The sequence below is a fragment of the Enhydra lutris genome, unplaced genomic scaffold (genome assembly GCF_002288905.1).
Source record: "Enhydra lutris kenyoni isolate GAN:26980312 unplaced genomic scaffold, ASM228890v2 scaffoldscaffold9, whole genome shotgun sequence".
Taxonomy (NCBI): Eukaryota; Metazoa; Chordata; class Mammalia; order Carnivora; family Mustelidae; genus Enhydra; species Enhydra lutris.
Genome location: NW_019154093.1, coordinates 79,878,376 through 79,895,260, shown reverse-complemented (window position 1 = coordinate 79,895,260; position 16,885 = coordinate 79,878,376). Strand labels below are relative to the sequence as shown.

The following is a 16,885-nucleotide window of genomic DNA, read 5'->3' as shown; positions in this document are numbered from 1 at the left end:
TGGGCCAGGTCCTATGCATAGTAGTTTGGATTTTTGCTTTCATTTCATTATCACACCAGTTTTTTTAGGTAGAGACTATTAAAGAGGAGAACAAAGTTCAGTTAGGTTAAGTACCTTGTCCAGGTTCACTTCACACAGGAAAGAAGTGAAAGCATGACAGAAGTCAACATCCATCTGACTCAGAACCCGCGCATTCCCAACCCAAGTTTAGATAAACAAACTTTTGTTGTTTATCTCTCTCTTTTTTTAAGTTTATTTATTTCGTTAGTAATCTCTACACCCAATTTGGGGCCTGAACTCACAACCTTGAGATCAAGAGTCATACCTTCTTCTGACTGAGCCAGCCAGGTGCCCCCATAGGTGATCTCTTACGTGTGACATGTATGCATTGTTCAGTGTAATTTTGCTAAGACATGTAAAATTACGTAGGACAGCATAGTTAGCAGTCACATAAGATTGTTTTCAAAAGCATCATCTGCAGAAGGGGGTTGGGGAAACCTTGTTCGGGCTGTAGAATTCAGGATATGGATTTATTGACATATTTATGAACATTTTGTTACAGTTACAATCTCTCTATACACCCATACTTTACTCCCTAGTACTTTTGTGCAATCCTGATCACATTATAATATTTATGAAAATTAATGGTAATGCATCATATCACCTAAATTCCACCCTTACTCAGATTTGCCCAGTTGTCACAAGAATGTCTTTTTTTAAACACCAAGATCTAATCAAGTTTCCCACATTGTGTTTGTGACTAGGTTTTTGGTTTAATTTTGATAGGTAGCTTTGAAAAATTTTTGAAGAGACTTAGAACCACCTTTTGAGAACCAGGTCAAAGAATTTGTTTTATTGTCCAAGAAATTGTAGGTGTTTCTTGAATGAAGACAAGCTTACAGGGTAGGTATTAGTTCCTCTGTTTAAAAGCAGAAAGTTTGCCTGCATACATGAGGCACGAGTGTTTGTTTGCAGAAGTTTTCTGTCTTTTGATTTCAAGTGCAGAAATCAAGCGATTTCTTCTCAAGTGCAGAAGGTTTTTTAAAGCTTTTACATAGGAAAACTGTTAGACTCAGCAGTCACAAATTAAACCTGTCTCCGGATTAAAAGTGAAACCAGGATACTACCTTGTCCACTTGTTCAGACCCATTGAGGTCTGAATAGGAGTTGTAAAATATGGAGACTGTCCCCACGAAAGTGCTAGAAAACATCTTAGCATTTCTTTGGAGATAGCTTTTGGTGTCTGTCCACTAGCATCCAAGAAAATGTCTTCTTGTTACTTTATTATAGACACAGCATCTCCTTTGACCATTTCCTTTTTTGTTTTCTTGTTTTCCTTTCCTTTTAAAAAATCTTCTTGCCCTTGTGCCCTTTTGTCTTTCCTTTCTTTTTCTTTTCCTGCTACTGGTGCCTGTACCAGTGACATCTGAGTCCAAGGACTTGAGGCTCCAATTAAAATCAGTGGAAATAAGGTGACCTGTTGCCCAGAATCCCTGTAATAAGTTCATGTCTGCTCTCTGCCCCCGGTGGGGAGCTCCTAGTTCATAGGTCTACCCTTTGTGACCTTGACCAAGTATCCCATCTGAAGGAAACAAATTATTTTGATAGGCTTGTTCTCAAGACCCATTTCAGGTCCTCGTGGACTTAAACTTCCTTCTATAATGTTCCTCAAAATGTCTGTTGTGATTAGTGTCTGAATTTCCACCAGGCTCACTGCTGTGTAGTTTCTTGAACATTTTCCCCCTGTAACAGTTAAAAACTAGGGGGAAAATGCTATTTTATATACACAGTCAGAAAATAATAAGAAATTCAGATTCATAAGAAACTAATAAGGCTGTGTCATCATAAATTAGTTTCTCAACTATGAGCCAAATAACCTGAAAATGATAGGGATTATAAAGAAATTCTTAATGAAATGATCAATAGTGTATAGAAATACCTTGAATCAGACTTTGGAGAATAGATTTTAAAAGGCTCACAGAGTCTTAAATTGCTCTAGTAAAGTCATTATTCCCCAAAGCATGCTGTAGATCTCAGATATATCCTCCAACAAGAACATGTGGCTTTTGAGCCTAATGAGCTCACAAATGGGGCTTTTGAGCAAGATGGTATATGAGTATCTTGAAAGACAGGCTGGAGGAGTGCTGACAATTAGAAACATAACATGAAACTAGCGAAAATGATTTTGATAATATATTTTACTTCACGTAATAGAGCCACAATATTTTCATTTCAACATCTAGAAAATATTAATGAGGGATTTTACATTCCCTTTTTCATATTAAATCTTCAGTGTCTGGTGAGTATTTTTACACTCACAACACACCTCCATTTGGACAGACCACATTTCATGTGCTCAGGAGTTATGTGTGACTAGTGGTGACTGAGGCACACTGTACAGATAGAGAGGGAAAAGGACTTTAAGTGTCAGCCCAACGGGTAAAATGGGGAAAGCTTTAGCCTTACAGGAGACAGAAAAGCTCAACAGGAAATTGATTTCATTGGTTCCAACATCTCCATTCCAGAGGAGCTCACCAGGAGTCAAGTTGTAGCTTGACAACTGAGAGCACGTGTGGGGCAAGTTCTAGGCTGTTTCTGGGACTGGGGGTGCCAAGGGGCTTACAACCTTCTGAGATTCAGATGGTTGCTGTTTCAGGCTGAAATCAAGGAGACAGGGAAGCAGTGGTAGTGTATCTGAGAGCAGGAGATTCCTGTTTTTAGCAATCATGGCAGCACAAGTCCTTGACTGGATCTGGACAAGGATGGAATGGACAAGGGAAGACCAAGGCATCTCACTTCCTGGCTAACAATGCGGGCTCCGGAGCTGGCTGCCTGTGTCTGGGCACCAGCTCTGTGTCCTCTGCATGACCGCAGTCAGCTTCTGAACCTCTGTAATCTGGTGGCTCCCATTCTTTGGAATGTTCTTCCCCATATTCTCAGGCCCATGCTGTCACTTTTTCTAGGCTGAGTTGGCCTAAGACTCATTTGGAGTGGATTTATGAAGAGCTAGGTTAAAGAAACGAGCTGCACTGCACTTCCTTAAGTAAAAAGACTCAATTTCCTCTTTATTATCTACACACCTGGTGAGCAGATTTCCTACCCCAAAACTGGAATGTGGGGTCTGACTGATCTGCTAATATCTATGAACCTAATAGGACAGATGATCTGATAACAGACATTTTAGGAGAGTGGCCACTTCTCTGTGTTGTAAACGTGTGTACGTGTGTAGAGAGAAATGCCACCACTTTCACACTCCAGGCAGATGTCAACGGACCGTATGCCATGATACAGAGGAGAAAGGTTATGGTCACAACCTCCCGTCTAGAGAAGAGACTCATCTGCTCACTTGGGTTCAGAATGCCCCCAAATCCTGCTGTCTTCATGCTTGAAGGAGTCTTTAACTGAAACACCGTTAGAATATTGAACATGGGGAAATACCAAGATTTATATATTCGGGTACTGAAACTTTTAGGGGATTTTTTTTTCATCAAATCAACTTCAATCTTAGCTACTAAAATCTGCAAGCCATCCTTAAAATATATTTTAGAGAGAGAAGAAGACTTTAAAAGCACATCCTTCATTTCTAAGAAATGACTTCAGTAAACAAATTGCATCTTCTTAGACCCCATAGGGGCTGTTACCTTTGATTCTGAGCTGACATCCTGCATGGGTCCACACTTACCTGGTGCAGATAGCAGGCAGGAAGGGGAAGCAGGAGACATCTTGAAAGGAATAGCAGTGGGGGAAAGATGGGAGTGGGGATCTAGCAGCCTCTCCAGTCTGGCTGTGGTGCTGGTGGCTGGCACTGGAAAGGTGCCTCTTTCGCCTGCACATGGTGGAGGGGGCTGTCCCAAGCTCAGGGTCTGGGTGAGCTGCCAAATTCCGGGGTTCTGTCAGGAAGCCCTGCTTTTTGGACTCTAGTCGAGTTGTATTTATGTTACTTAATTCACTCAAATATTTATCAAGTGCCCTTCCTGGGCCAGGCAGCGGGGAAACAGCGGAGACAGAGCACCACCCTGTCTTTGTCTGAACTCAGATTGGGATCATTTGCCGCCTTTTAAGAATGAGAAGTTCCCCCACAAAAGTTGAGCATCCAGCATTTCTTGGAAAATCAGAAGTTCTGCAAGTTGCACGCGCGCCCGTGGGTGGGAGCTGAGGAGCGCATGCGCGCCAGTGCCCGCGGGCGTCCGCGGGCTGCACCGAGGACTTCTGTTCATGCTGCTTCTCCCCGTTCTCTCAGGCTTCGCAGTGGCACCTATGGTTTTGTTTCCCATGTCACGTTTTCACCTGTCCCTTGTTTTCCCTTTCTTTCTTTTTTTTTGGCTCTCACTTTCCTTCGCCCCCGCATTCAAGCCTCTCTTGTCCCCTTTCCGCATCGCGCATGGTACCGTCCATCGCGCATGGGGAGTGCAGACTCCTAGGCCTTCCCTTCAGCTTCGTTTCTCATGGCCTCTAATTGTGAAGCTCTGTCCCATGTCCCTTTGTCACAAATGAAGTCGTTTGCAAACTGCAACATTACCACCACAAAACTTAGGTCGTCACATTTTGGGGATTTGGGTTTATCACTTTCTTGCTCCGTCAAACCTCAATTTCCTCATGTATATCAAGCCGGGGGTCCTGGGGGCCACAGACTCTTGTTTTCTCAGGACCCCTCAGGCCGTGACAGTCAGTGATTTGGGGACCCCTGAGCCCGTTACCTCGCCTGCAGGTTTCAGAGGCGTGCTTGAGTTTCAGGTGGCGTAGTCCCCATACAGGATTTCTACAGATGCGGTTTCTAGGATGTATCCTGTCACGTCTGTAATAGCCATGTGCCACATAGCAGGCTACATAAGAAAATAGTGGTTAAATTTTCAAACCGTCTCTGTTCAAATCTAGTTTTGCCACTTCACTAGCAAGTCACTTAATCTTTGTGTTCCTCAGTTTCCTCATCTGCAACATAGAGTTAAAAATAGCGCCTGCCTCCTGCATATCTGTAGAACTCTGACAAGGGCGCCTTGCAGATAGTGAGTACTCTACAAGTGTTTGATTACTAAAAATAGCAGTCAGTGTCAATCCCAGGACCCAAGGAAAACACCCAGAGGAATTTGTGGCTGGGAGTGGGAATCTGTCCTCTTTAACTCAGTAGTTATGGTGACCATATTTTCTAAGTCAAAAAATCAGGACACTTCATCTTTAAATATGTGAGTTCCAATTCTGACTTCAAGCTATATAAGAATTATCAAAATTGGGTGTGATGGTGATGTTTTGCAAGGACATTGCCACTAAGTATTTGGAGCTGGGGCTGATTTTAGATGTAGGATTTCTCTATCTATTGGTATTAGGTACCCCCCTGTCTTTAAAAGATCATTCAGTATTCTTCAAAACAATTTTTAAAATGCAGGCTGGCATGGAATGTCTGCTTAGGCTATCACTAATGCATTTTTTTCTCTCCCTTTGTTTGTAAATGTAAATGATGCAAGCCCGCACCACGCTCAGTGGTCACACCGCCAGGATCACACACAACAAAGGCGTTGATGTGGCCTGATTCACTGCAAGAAAAAGAGGGAAAGCCCTGTTGAAAGCTACATTTATTTCAGCCATTGTGTAAAGACTCTCAGTCTTATTCAACCCTCAAAACAATCGTTTGTGGTGGGCGTTAGGATTTACATTTTACAGCTCATATGGGAGGCTTTTGAGAGTTCCACTGGGCCCACCTGCCTGAGAGTCTGGGCACTTACCCTTCTGCCCCCCAGGCGTGGGAAGTTGGCATCCTCTCTGACCACCCCGATATCAGCAAAGCAACCAGCCCACTGCTGACCCCTTTCCTTTGCTGCTGTTTGTGTGCAAATTCATTCATTCATTCATTCGCAGTGTGTGACCTTTGAGAAAGAACTCACTCCCCTTTCTCCTATTCTTCTTTTTCATTGGCAGTTATCCTATCAGCAACTTACTTCAGGGTTAGTCTTGGAAGTGCAGTGGAAAAGAGTTTACTGTGGGAAGGGAATGCTAGACAGTAGCCACTACAAATGTAATGATCCCCAAGTCTGTATCCTCTCCTGTGTGCCCAGCAGCCTACTGGACATCTCCACCTGGGAATCTTACAGACCCCACCCAGTGTTGGCATCTGAAAGTATGATCTTCTTGCCCCAGCTGGCTCCCCTTCACATCCCCTGTCTTAGGGAATGACACCAACCACCCATCTTGGAGAAGAATTATAATATAGATAACAAAAATTTCTATAACGTACAAGGAACTCATAAACTCTGATGAGAAAAAGACGAGCTAGCCAATAGAACAAAAGGCAAAGGATACAAAAGGACAATTCTCAGAAAAGGAGATCCAAATTACCAAAAAACAGAAAAGATGCTTAAATTTCTAGAGGTCAGGAAAATGCAAATTCAGAGAACAATGAGATGTCACTTTGTGCCTGATAATTAAATGTGCAAAAAAAAAAAAAAAAAAAGGAAAAGATCACTGGATGCTCACAGGGTGCAAGGAAAAGGTAACTCAGATGTTACTGATCAGAATGTAAATTGCAAATGCAAGCATTGTGGCAGCGCCTATTAAAAAATCTGGGGCACCTGGGTGGCTCAGTCCGTTAAGTGTCTGCCTCCAGCTCAGGGATCCTGTGATCAAGCCCCACATCAGACTCAGTACTCAGTGGGGAGCCTGCTTCTCCCTCTTCCTGCTACTCCCCCTGCTTGTGCTCTCTCTGTCAAATAAATAAATAAAATCTTTAAAAATTTCTTTTAAATAAAGAATATGTTGCCCTTTAATTTAGCCCCACTCCAGGGACACTGTCCCATAGATACAAAGCCATAAATATGCAAGAACCTGGACACAGGTATGGTTGTGACAGTCACTGTAGTAGAAGAAACTAGGGACCGGCAGTGGTGGACGGCTGATTAATAATGATTCATTCACACCCTGGAATGAAAGTCTTGCCCTACCAGTGGATTTGGTGTGACCTCTATGAGGTACTCTTGCTGGGAAAGGCAAGATGTGAAAAAGTATGCATAAGACCGTTTTTGTTAAATCATGACCAGGCATATAATTTTGTATATATATATATATCTATATATATATATAGATATATATATATATGCATTATGTGTGATGCATCTTTGTCTCTATTTGGTGGTTTGAGCAGGGAGGGGGAAAAAAGGGTATATTCTGAGTTGTTAATGGAAATTACTGGACTGAGGGTGGTTAGAGGGCTTGGGAGATGGGGTAAGGCATCCAAGCCACACACACCCACACAGGTCAGAGAAGACTGTGCTAAATGTCTATATCTCCATTCTGCATCTATATAAAATTATATCTATGTGTCTGTGTATGTTTTGCTTTTAAACACATTTTTTTTAAAGATTTTATTTATTTGACAGACAGAGATCACAAGTAGGCAGAGAGGCAGGCAGAGAGAGAGGAAGGGAAGCAGGTTCCCCACTGAGCAGAGAGCCCGATGCAGGGCTCGATCCCAGGACTCTGGGATCATGACCTGAGCCGAAGGCAGAGGCTTTAACCCACTGAGCCACCCAGGTGCCCCTAAACACATTTTTTAACTAAAGAGTTTGTCTTATTTGTCACCATCCTGCCTAAAACTCTTTGGTAGCATTCTCATCTCAACATACAGGGCAGAATTTTGTCTGAGGCTTTGCAAGGCCTGGGCTCTGCCTGCGCGTGCAGCCCGCCAGCTCCTCTTGTCTCATGGCATTGCCCTCCTGCCTTCTGGACCTGTATCCCTGAACAGGGGCCTGCTCCCCCCAACCCCACTTGGTGGCACTTGCTGCTCCTCATTCTTCACAAGCCGTCTCTAACCCCTCATCGGCTCCCCAAGTGGGTGCTCTTTAGTGACACCCTGTGTTTCTACTTGCTGGCCCTGAGCACAGCTGCAGCGGGACGTTGGTCCAATTATTTGTGGTTTTAAAAAATTAATTAATTAAATAATTTGACAGTGTGCACAAGCAGGGGGAGCAGGGAGCAGGCAGCAGGAGAGGGGGAAGCAGGCACCCAGCTGAGCAAGATGCCTGATGTGAGGCTCGATCCGAGGACCCTGGGATCATGACCTGAGCTGAAGGCAGATGCTTAAACCACTGAGCTACCCAGGCGCCCCTGGTACAATTATTTGGATCAAGTCTGACTTTGCTAACAAAAAGTAAGCTCTGAGAGGCTGGGACTGCATCTGTCATGTTCTGGGGGTGGAGAGTGGGGGTCCGCACATCGTAGAGCTGCCCAGTGGGTACTTGCAGAGCAAATATTTCCAGAATGAGCCTGCTGTGAAGGGGGGGTGCAGCACAAGAGTCGGGAAATCTGCGTTCCGGGCCCTCTGCCGCCCTGAGTCTGCAGAGTGACTGTGAAGCCTGTTCACTCCTCTGTGCGGCCCGGTCGGCACCACTGCTGCGGTGTGCGTGATGGGTGTTACAAAGGGACACGAGGGTGCGGGAATGCACCGCGGGGCAGCGAGGAGGCATTCGGTGACCTTGTCCTTCAGTTTTCTTGGTACCCTGTCACTTCACCTGTGAGATGGGGAGTTGTCTTGTTGGGTTCCCCAAAATTGGATCCCCCAATAATGGGTCCGTGATTAAAGGAGCGAGACTGATACAAAGCGAAGGTCAAGCAAAGCTTTATTTTGTGCCAAGCATCAGGAATCTGACCGACCATCAAACAGACGGGTCGGGGCCGCCCCTTCAGAGAGGACAACCCCTCCCTGTTTTCCAGAGTAACTTTTATAGAGCAAAGGCCATGTGGTTGGGCCTGGCCACACACACAGGTGATTGTAACACACACAAGAAACTCCACAGTGATGCTAGGCGGCCAATTGAATTACAATTTACCCTAGTAGACATTGGAACCAGCCTATCACACCTTGGTTAGGATTGGCACCAAAAGGCTCCCAAAGGGCGGGGGCCATACTCCTTGGTAACTAGGGAGACAGTGTGCGCCCCCACTGATTGAATACCTCCACCTGGCCTGACCTACCCTTGTATTTGGACTTTGTTACCTGGGACCGGTTTCCCAGACTTGCTTTTAAGTAAGTTCCCCTGGGAGGGGGCGGGGGGAGTCAATTTAAGTTTTACAACAAAATGGCAGTTGAACTGGGGTGGGGCCGCTCTGGCTGAATAGGCCCTTACAGTCTGACTAAACGATTTTGAGAATTTCTTCCAGCTCAAAACTGGCTTTTTTGGATCTGGTCTCCCCCTTCCCTTCCCGTGCTTTCTGCCAGCACTGGCTCCATTCCCGACTTGCTCCGTCATCCTGTTCTCAAGCCCAGGAGACATGGCCTCTCCCTGGGAAGATGGCAGCCGAGGGTCATCTCATACCGCTTCTCTTCCCCCACTGCCCTCCCCACTCCTGCATTCATTCACACACAAGACATTTCAGGCCTCCACTAGTGGGTGTGGATAGACCGTCTCTCCTCACATCCTGCCCCTCTCATCCACCCACCCACGTGGTCTTGTCGAGCTACCAGCACCCCAACAAGGCTGCTGGTGAATTCCTGTGGGCAGTCCCCCTTAATTAAGGGAGATGGGTTTTCAAAATCCTCGCAATAGACGAACGGGCCCTATTTACTCCTTATTTGAAATTACTGAACACGGCTGCCTACCATCGGTCTATTTAATAGTCTTGATTTTTTCCCCATGTTCTTTCAATTACCCTGATTGCTACTAGGCAAAAACTTCAAGTTTTAATTTATCGTTAATGTCTTTCCCTTAACAGCTGCTCTTCTCTCTCAACAGGGAAGTCAAGTCCGGAACCAGATGCATCTAAACCCATTCTGGGGTATCGGGAATATCTCAGTCTAGTGGTGGTAGTAAATATTCAATAGCCAGATTGGGGGCGAGTAGGCGGGAGTCTGTTTGAAGCCTTAGCTCCTTTGCTGTGGATACTCCCACGGTGTGGATTTCAGGCTCTCAGCCAGCCTTGGCTGCACGGGGTCGGGCACAGACGCTAACAGTTGACTCGCGAGGAGGGACAATTGAAGACAGCTCACCCATGCTCCCCACGCCACTGAACCCAGTCCACCCAGCCCTGTGCCCTGAGTGGCTCCGCTTGCTTCCCAGTCCTTGTTTCTGATCGCTACTAACTGCCCGTCAGTCAGCCAAGAAGGACACCTGACCAGTCCATTAACGCCCCCTCTCCCTCGTCTGCACCTCCAGTCACTAAACCCTGGTGCTTTCGGTCCCTAGCTGCTCTTGAGTCTGCGCTTTTGTCTGTCCCCTCCCTCCGGACCTTGCTCTGGCCCGCCCAGGAGGCCACCCTCTAGTTGCTCCCGCACGGACCTCGATTCCGGTTGCCCTGCCTGCATGCCTGTTCCCGACCACCACTGTCCACTCTGCAGGCCGTGTCAGCTGGTCTGAATGATGTCACTGGTCTTGCGTAGAAAACCGTCCTGTGGCTTTCGCTTGCCGTTAGGATCCATCCCAAGCCCTGAGCCTGTCTTACCTGACACCCCCAGGCCCCAACTCACAACTGCTGTGGTCTGGCCCTGCCTGCCCCTCCAGCCTCACCCCCAACCTGTGACCTACTTGCTTGCTCCCTCTAGCGATGGGGAGCTGCTTTTGTTTCCTCAAACACACCCAGCTCCTTCTCCACTCGGGGCCTGCTTTTTTTGGCGGGGGCTGGTGGGGGGAGGCTCCGCTTCCTCTATCAGTACAATTACCTCTCCTCCCCTCCTCCCCCTGTGATGCCCAGGAAGTCATGCCTCCTGTGAGCATCAGCATGACTTCCTGGGGAAGGCCCTCCAGGAGGTAGCTCCCTAGGCCTGCCTTGTCTTCCCCGCACAGTGGGGCTTCTGGAGGGCCTGCGCTGCCCGCAGTTCCCAAAGGGGACTTGGTGCTCCATCGAAGCTGAATCTGTTTCTTGCGTGTATGTGGGCCGCAGCGCCCCCATGAGAGAGGAAACTCCCGCCTTCCGTGAGCTGTATTTGCCATCAGCCATTTATCTGCTTAGTGTAAAAAGTAGCTGATGAATCATTTTTACTGCAAAATCTCTCCCCCCCCACCCCCGCAAAGAGCATCTTGGAGGATGGTTTTCTATTTTCAATCAAGTCGTGTTGGTTTTCCTAACCAATTTCTTTTTCCCTCCTAGACTCCATCAGCTGTAATTCCCCGATGTTTGGAACTGTGAACGGGAGCGTAACTTTCCCTGTATCAAGCTCTGTACCCTTTACAGAGATTATGTGGACAAAAAATAGGGATAAAGTCCTTGAATGGGAAGCAGACTCTCACGTCAGAGTTTTCCCACCTTTTAAAGACAGAGTTCATTTAGACACCACATCAGGAAGCCTTACCATCTTCAAGCTAACATCTTCGGATGAGGGGGACTATAAACTGGATTCTTCAAGCACTGGCGACACTTCGTTCACTCTGAAGGTGATTGGTGAGTATTCCATAACTTTATTTCATAAACTGGTTTGTTTCAAATGGCAACTGTCCAACTATTTTAAGAGACGAACACAAATGAATGGTTTCTGAGAAATAAGAGACTTGGATCTCTTAGGCTGTCAGGCACACCAGTGGCCGTCCCCTCATCATCCACTGAGTGAGGAGAGGATGTGACGGAGATGGAGGCCAGCTGGGTGGAGCTGCTGCGAGCAGCATTGCTTGTCTTGCTGGGAATATTCTGGAAAGGGATGTAGTGGCAGCAGTGAACTCAGAACTCTGAGCTCCACTGAGAGATGATGCTCTGGAAATTAGAGTGTGCACCTGCACCGCACCCCAGGAGGTGGATTTTTTTCTCTCCTCTATCACTTTACACGGGAATGTGAGATGGAGTCCTTCTTCCTCCACACTTCCCATTGATGCTTCCCGGTCATTCTCCTTGTCATCTGTAGGCTCCTGGATACATCCCAACATTTCTGGATCATTGGAAAGCCTGAACCAAACAGAAACTTTTGCTGTTTCTGATGTTCCTGCTGTCATAATTCTTAGTGATTATAATATTTAAATATATTGTTCTAATATCCTGGCTTCTGAGTCCCCAGTCTCCTCTCCTGTGAGGGTCTTGTCCTCCATCCACCTCCTCCGCTGCCTTTCCCCACGGATAGAACCTAGAAGTTGTCATTACCACTCATTCTGAGCCCTCCACTGTGTCAGGCCAGGTGTCCCCTGCTCTGCCAATTCTGCTATCCCTTTACCTCGCGTGACCTCCTATCCTCCTTAGGCAGCCCAAATGTGCTCACTCACTGGGCCAAGCATTGGAAGATTTGGTTAGTTTCCTTGCTCCTTTTAATTTTTTTAATTTAATTTTTTTAATTTAATATTTTAAATTATTTTTTTTAATGATTTTACTTATTTATTTGGGAGAGAGAGTAGGGGCAGGAGCAGAGGGAGAGGGAGAAGCAGACTCCCTGCTAAGCAGGGAGCCTGACATGGGGCTCGATCCCAGAACCCCGGGATCATGACTAGAGCCACCCAGGCACCCTTTTTAAATGGGCTGTACTCCTGTGGCCTTTGTGGCCAGGTCCAGTCCAGTGTGCTCCCTGTTTTGTGCTAACACACTGTGGCTGTAGAGAAACTCATTGCCCCACAGAGCCTCACACATGAAGTTTCTGGTCACTTGCCTCAGTCAAATCCAGTATGTCCCCCAGTGTCCTAGCAATTATCCTTCTTCTCCTCAAGCCTCGTAGACCCTCTTCTCCAGACCCACTCCTCAGCTGAAGGCTTTGCGTCTTGTTTTACTGAGGAAGAGAAGCACTTAGAGGAGAATTTCCACAGGCTGTCACCCTCAGCCTTCCTGCCTACCTGCCTTGAGCACCAGTACCCTACTCACAGAGGTCTAGGCCCTCTGCTGTACCCCAAGCCCTCTTCCTGCCACTGCCCTTGGGGACATCGCCCTAGTCATTGCCCTTGCCCTGTTCCTGCAGCAGAGTCCTCCATGGACCCAACTGTCATACGTAGTATGCGGTCAAACATTGACACCAGCACCAGGAGCCCCCGGATGCCCCCTCCCTCACCCCTCCAGCTACCACCCACTTGCCATCTTGAGTTTGTAGAGAATTCCATGAAGGATTATCTGTGTTTGCTTTTTAACCCCTTTTCTTCTTTTTACTTTTCCCCCACCCCGAACAGGCTTTCATCACCCCAGGCTTTCACCCGAACTCTTGACTTCATTAAAAAAACCAGTAATCCTTTTGTGCTCTCCCCACCACATCTTTCTTGGCCGCTCAGCAGCATCCGACAGAGCGGATCCCTGTCTCTTCTGAAACACGACCTTCTGTGGGCATCCAGGATCCCACCCTGTTCTGGCGTTCTGTTCGCTCACTAGCTGTTCCTTCCCAGTTTCCTTGGCTGGTTCGCTCATCTTGCCCACCTGCAGGCCTTGGAGACCTGAAGGCCTGAGCCACCTTTCTCTGCCTGTATTCACACCCAGCTGGGTGAGCTCATCCTGGCTTCGGGATTTAAATATTATTTTGGTACTGATAACACAGATTGAAAGCTCTGACCCGGGGCCCCACTGACATGTGTTTCGAACCGCTTCCTCTGGATTTCCACTTGGATGCCTGTCTGATGATAGTGAGCTCATCAACTTTCCCTTGAATCCTGTTCTTCCCCAAGTCTTCCCCGTGCTTGGTTAATGGCAGCTCCTTCTTCCCAGTTGCTCAGGCTAAGCCTTGATGTCATCTTCGACACCATGTTTCTCTTCCTCTTTCTCTCGAACACCATGTTTATTCCACCAGGAAATTTGCTGGTTTTACAGCCGCTGACCACCTCTCGCCACTTCCTCCGGGGCTGAGCTAGGGCTCCTTCAACCTTGTCCGGAGGACTGCAGCGACTGTCTAACTGGTCACCCAGCTTCTACCATTGCCCCTTAACAGGAGGCATTTTGTGTTATTTTCAGATTTAATTACATTTAATTTTTTTCCAGTTTTATCGAGGCATAATTGACGCATCTCTGTATAAGTTTGAGGTATACAGCATAATGATTTGACTTACATGTATTATGACCACAGTTTATTTTTAAATGCAAGCAGCCAGAGTGATCTGAAAACAGAGGTCAAAGCGTGTCATTCTTCAGCTTAGAACCTTCCAGTGGCCCCATCTCACTCGGAGCTAAAGCTAAGATCTGTAGTGCAAGGCTGTATGAGATCTGGCATCCATGATCACCTCTTTCTGTTCTTGGGCATCCTAGTGTTGCCCTTGACTTTGGCTGCCTTTTCTGTGCTGCCCCTCAGCATTGCCAGCTCAACCTGTACCCATCTTGGCCCTCTGTTGGGTCCCAGGTTCACTGTTTTCTCCTAGAAGAAGGTGTCATTCTAGCCTTACCTCCTCTATGCCAGAGGTGTTCTAGAAAGATCCATCTCGTAGCAAAGTGTGTAAGATGGTTTGCAGGGAAGGGAGAAGAGGCAGAAAGTCCAGTGTAGAACTTCAAGTCTGAGCTCTCCAAGTCCTGTCTGAGGTAGTGTCAGTAGAATAGGAGGGGGTGAGGAGCTGGGGGAGTAGCTATTATTCACAAGTTCACCTGCCTGGTCTGTTGGAGACACTAGGAAGAAGAGAGAATTTCTCTCCTGTTATCATTGTAGCCCTAGAACTCAGGTACTAGGTGTTCAATAAATATTTATTATAGTAATGAAAGCAATTGAACCAGGTGACTGGGAGGTGGGAGGGGGAGTTGACAGAAATGGGGGCTTTCAGGCTGGGTGGCTGGTTTGTCCAGAAGATGATTAACTCCATTTAGAAGAGTGAGGCTTGTTAAGGTGTGGAGGCATCCCATCAGGTGAACCAGTGCATGCCTTTGGAGAAGCAGAATTTATAAAACATGCAGGTTGGGGATCTGGCTGTTTATAGAGCCAGTGACTAAAAAGATTGATTTCGTATTTAGATAACAATGGAAAACGTTTGAAGAGCCCTTTCATAAGAGTTTGTAAAACTGTGTTCAGACTTTTGGATATGTTTAACTTTTTAAACTTGATGAAATGGTTAAAAATAATTTGATTTTTAAAATTCCATGGTCATTCAACTAAGGTGCATGATTTCAGGAGTCAGCCCAACTGAATAGCTCTTAGGAAGTCTCGTTAGCAAAGACCTGCAGAGCCCAAGAGAGGTGAGTGTTGATCAGGAGGCAGTGATGTGGGCAGCATTAAGGGTGGGACCTCAAGTCCTGGCTCGAGAGTCTGGCTTTTAGCCTGTGACACGGAGGAGCCGCTGGATCTGATCCTGGAGCAAAGAAATGACTTGATGAACTCTATTTTCAGATGATTAATCAGATGGTAGGTATTGATGGTGGATTAGAGAGGGGGGACACCAGGTTGGAAGTGACTATGATCTTCTAGGGAGACAGGTGTTGCTGGTAGATGTTGGGAAAGGAAAGAAAGAGAAGATACTTCTAAGAAAGAGTTAAGCGAATTTTGATTTGGGTTATAAAAAGACATAAGATAAAAAAAAAAAAGACATAAGATGACTCAGGATTTCACACCTGAATGACTAAACGATTGGTCATACTTTTTTTTTTTTTTTTCTTTGAAATGAGGAAGGCCTACTTCCTTCAGGGTGTGTTAATACCTAAGTGACTTGGTGATCTTCCGGAGACACCAGACCTAAAGGGAGATTTTCAGAAAGGCTATTTTAGGCAGGGGGATTTCCTGGCACCCCCTCAATTCAGGCCATCCACTTCCTTGTGTGTAAGTTTGTATTTGGCTTCCTTCTTCCCTCAAAATCCCCTTCAAATTTCCACCACCAGTGTTTATTAGTGCTTTCTCTCATTAGCTGCATTAAAGGTGGTGATGTTCATGTAAGTAGAATTAACTACTCAATCCTTAAACGATCTGAAGTGGTATGACTTTTTACTAAAGTTAAGAGAAATACACAAATATCATCAGATCTGTAGAAGCGGTTCTCCATCTTACAGAGCAGTGCACTGGATTCATGCATTGTAAATGGACTGAGTTGTCTTAAGGATGAAGTGGGTATGTTTCCTGTCAGTTTCATGCTGCTTGAGGTCCAGATGTAACTCATACTTGTTCGCTGTGGCCTTGGGAAGTCTGGTGGGCAGTGAGAGAAGCTGAGGATTCTCAGCAGAGATCTGAGCTGTGGGAGACCTGAGGAAGGTTTGCATCCTTTCCCATGAGCGGGACGGGCTCTTCCAGCGGCCATGCTGTGGTGAGACCACCAGAAAGAGCTTTTGGATGGTTCCATGCGCTCTAACAACACACAAAATTACATCAGCTCTCCCATGTGGGCCCTTTCAAATTCTCTTCATACTCCAGTAGACCTTTCCAATCTTTCAGAGTATTACATTCCATTTCACAGGTGAAAATGAGACTGATTTAGCCATGGGCTTCCTTCTCCATCTGTAGAACAAGGGGCCTGGGCTGGTTGGTTTCTTGAACATGTTCCCGCTACCACAAAACCCATGGGCCAAGGTCACACAGCCAGCCAGAGCGGAAGCGCACACCTCCCAGCTTCTGGTTGTGTAATGCACGCCCGTGGAGGGGGTGCTCACCTTCCCGCCATGCGCTCTGTTACAGCTGATGTGACCGTGCCAGGCAGTGCGTGTTAGTTCCCATGTCAGCTATTACCATGTCACCTCTTGTGATCCTCATCCCCATCGTGAAGGGGAGGTGCTGTTGGTTTCCCTGTTGTGCAGGAGAGGAGACCTAGCCACAGGGATTCAGTACCTTGGCTGAGGGCACGTGGCTCTTCCTGGCAATGCTGCGGTCTGAACCCAGGCAGTCAGGCTCTTAACCACTTCACCCTTACTTTTCGGAGGGGAGCCGATGAAGTTTACCTTTTATACAGTGGAGAGAATCCCTCCCTCTGTCCAGTGTCTGCTCTCCTCACTGAGGAGCCACCTGTGAGCCTTGTGTTGGGTCAGGCGCCGTGGGTAGGAGCTGAGGCATGTTGAGTCCTTACCTTCCACAGATGTACAGCTGAAGGGGGCTTGTGAGGCGCCACTGTTGAGTTCAGAA

At 46.7% G+C, this 16,885-nt stretch overlaps 1 protein-coding gene across 3 annotated transcripts in view; it reads left to right on the top strand.

Moving 5' to 3' along the window:
• The window catches only part of LOC111142848 (CD58 molecule), a 39,708-nt gene that overhangs the window by 5,595 nt on the left and 17,228 nt on the right, over positions 1-16,885 (top strand). For all 3 annotated transcript variants that reach the window (XM_022496192.1, XM_022496191.1, XM_022496193.1), the window contains exon 2: positions 11,068-11,358. In XM_022496192.1, the coding sequence (XP_022351900.1) occupies positions 11,068-11,358 (291 nt within the window). The remainder of the gene's footprint in view (positions 1-11,067; positions 11,359-16,885) is intronic.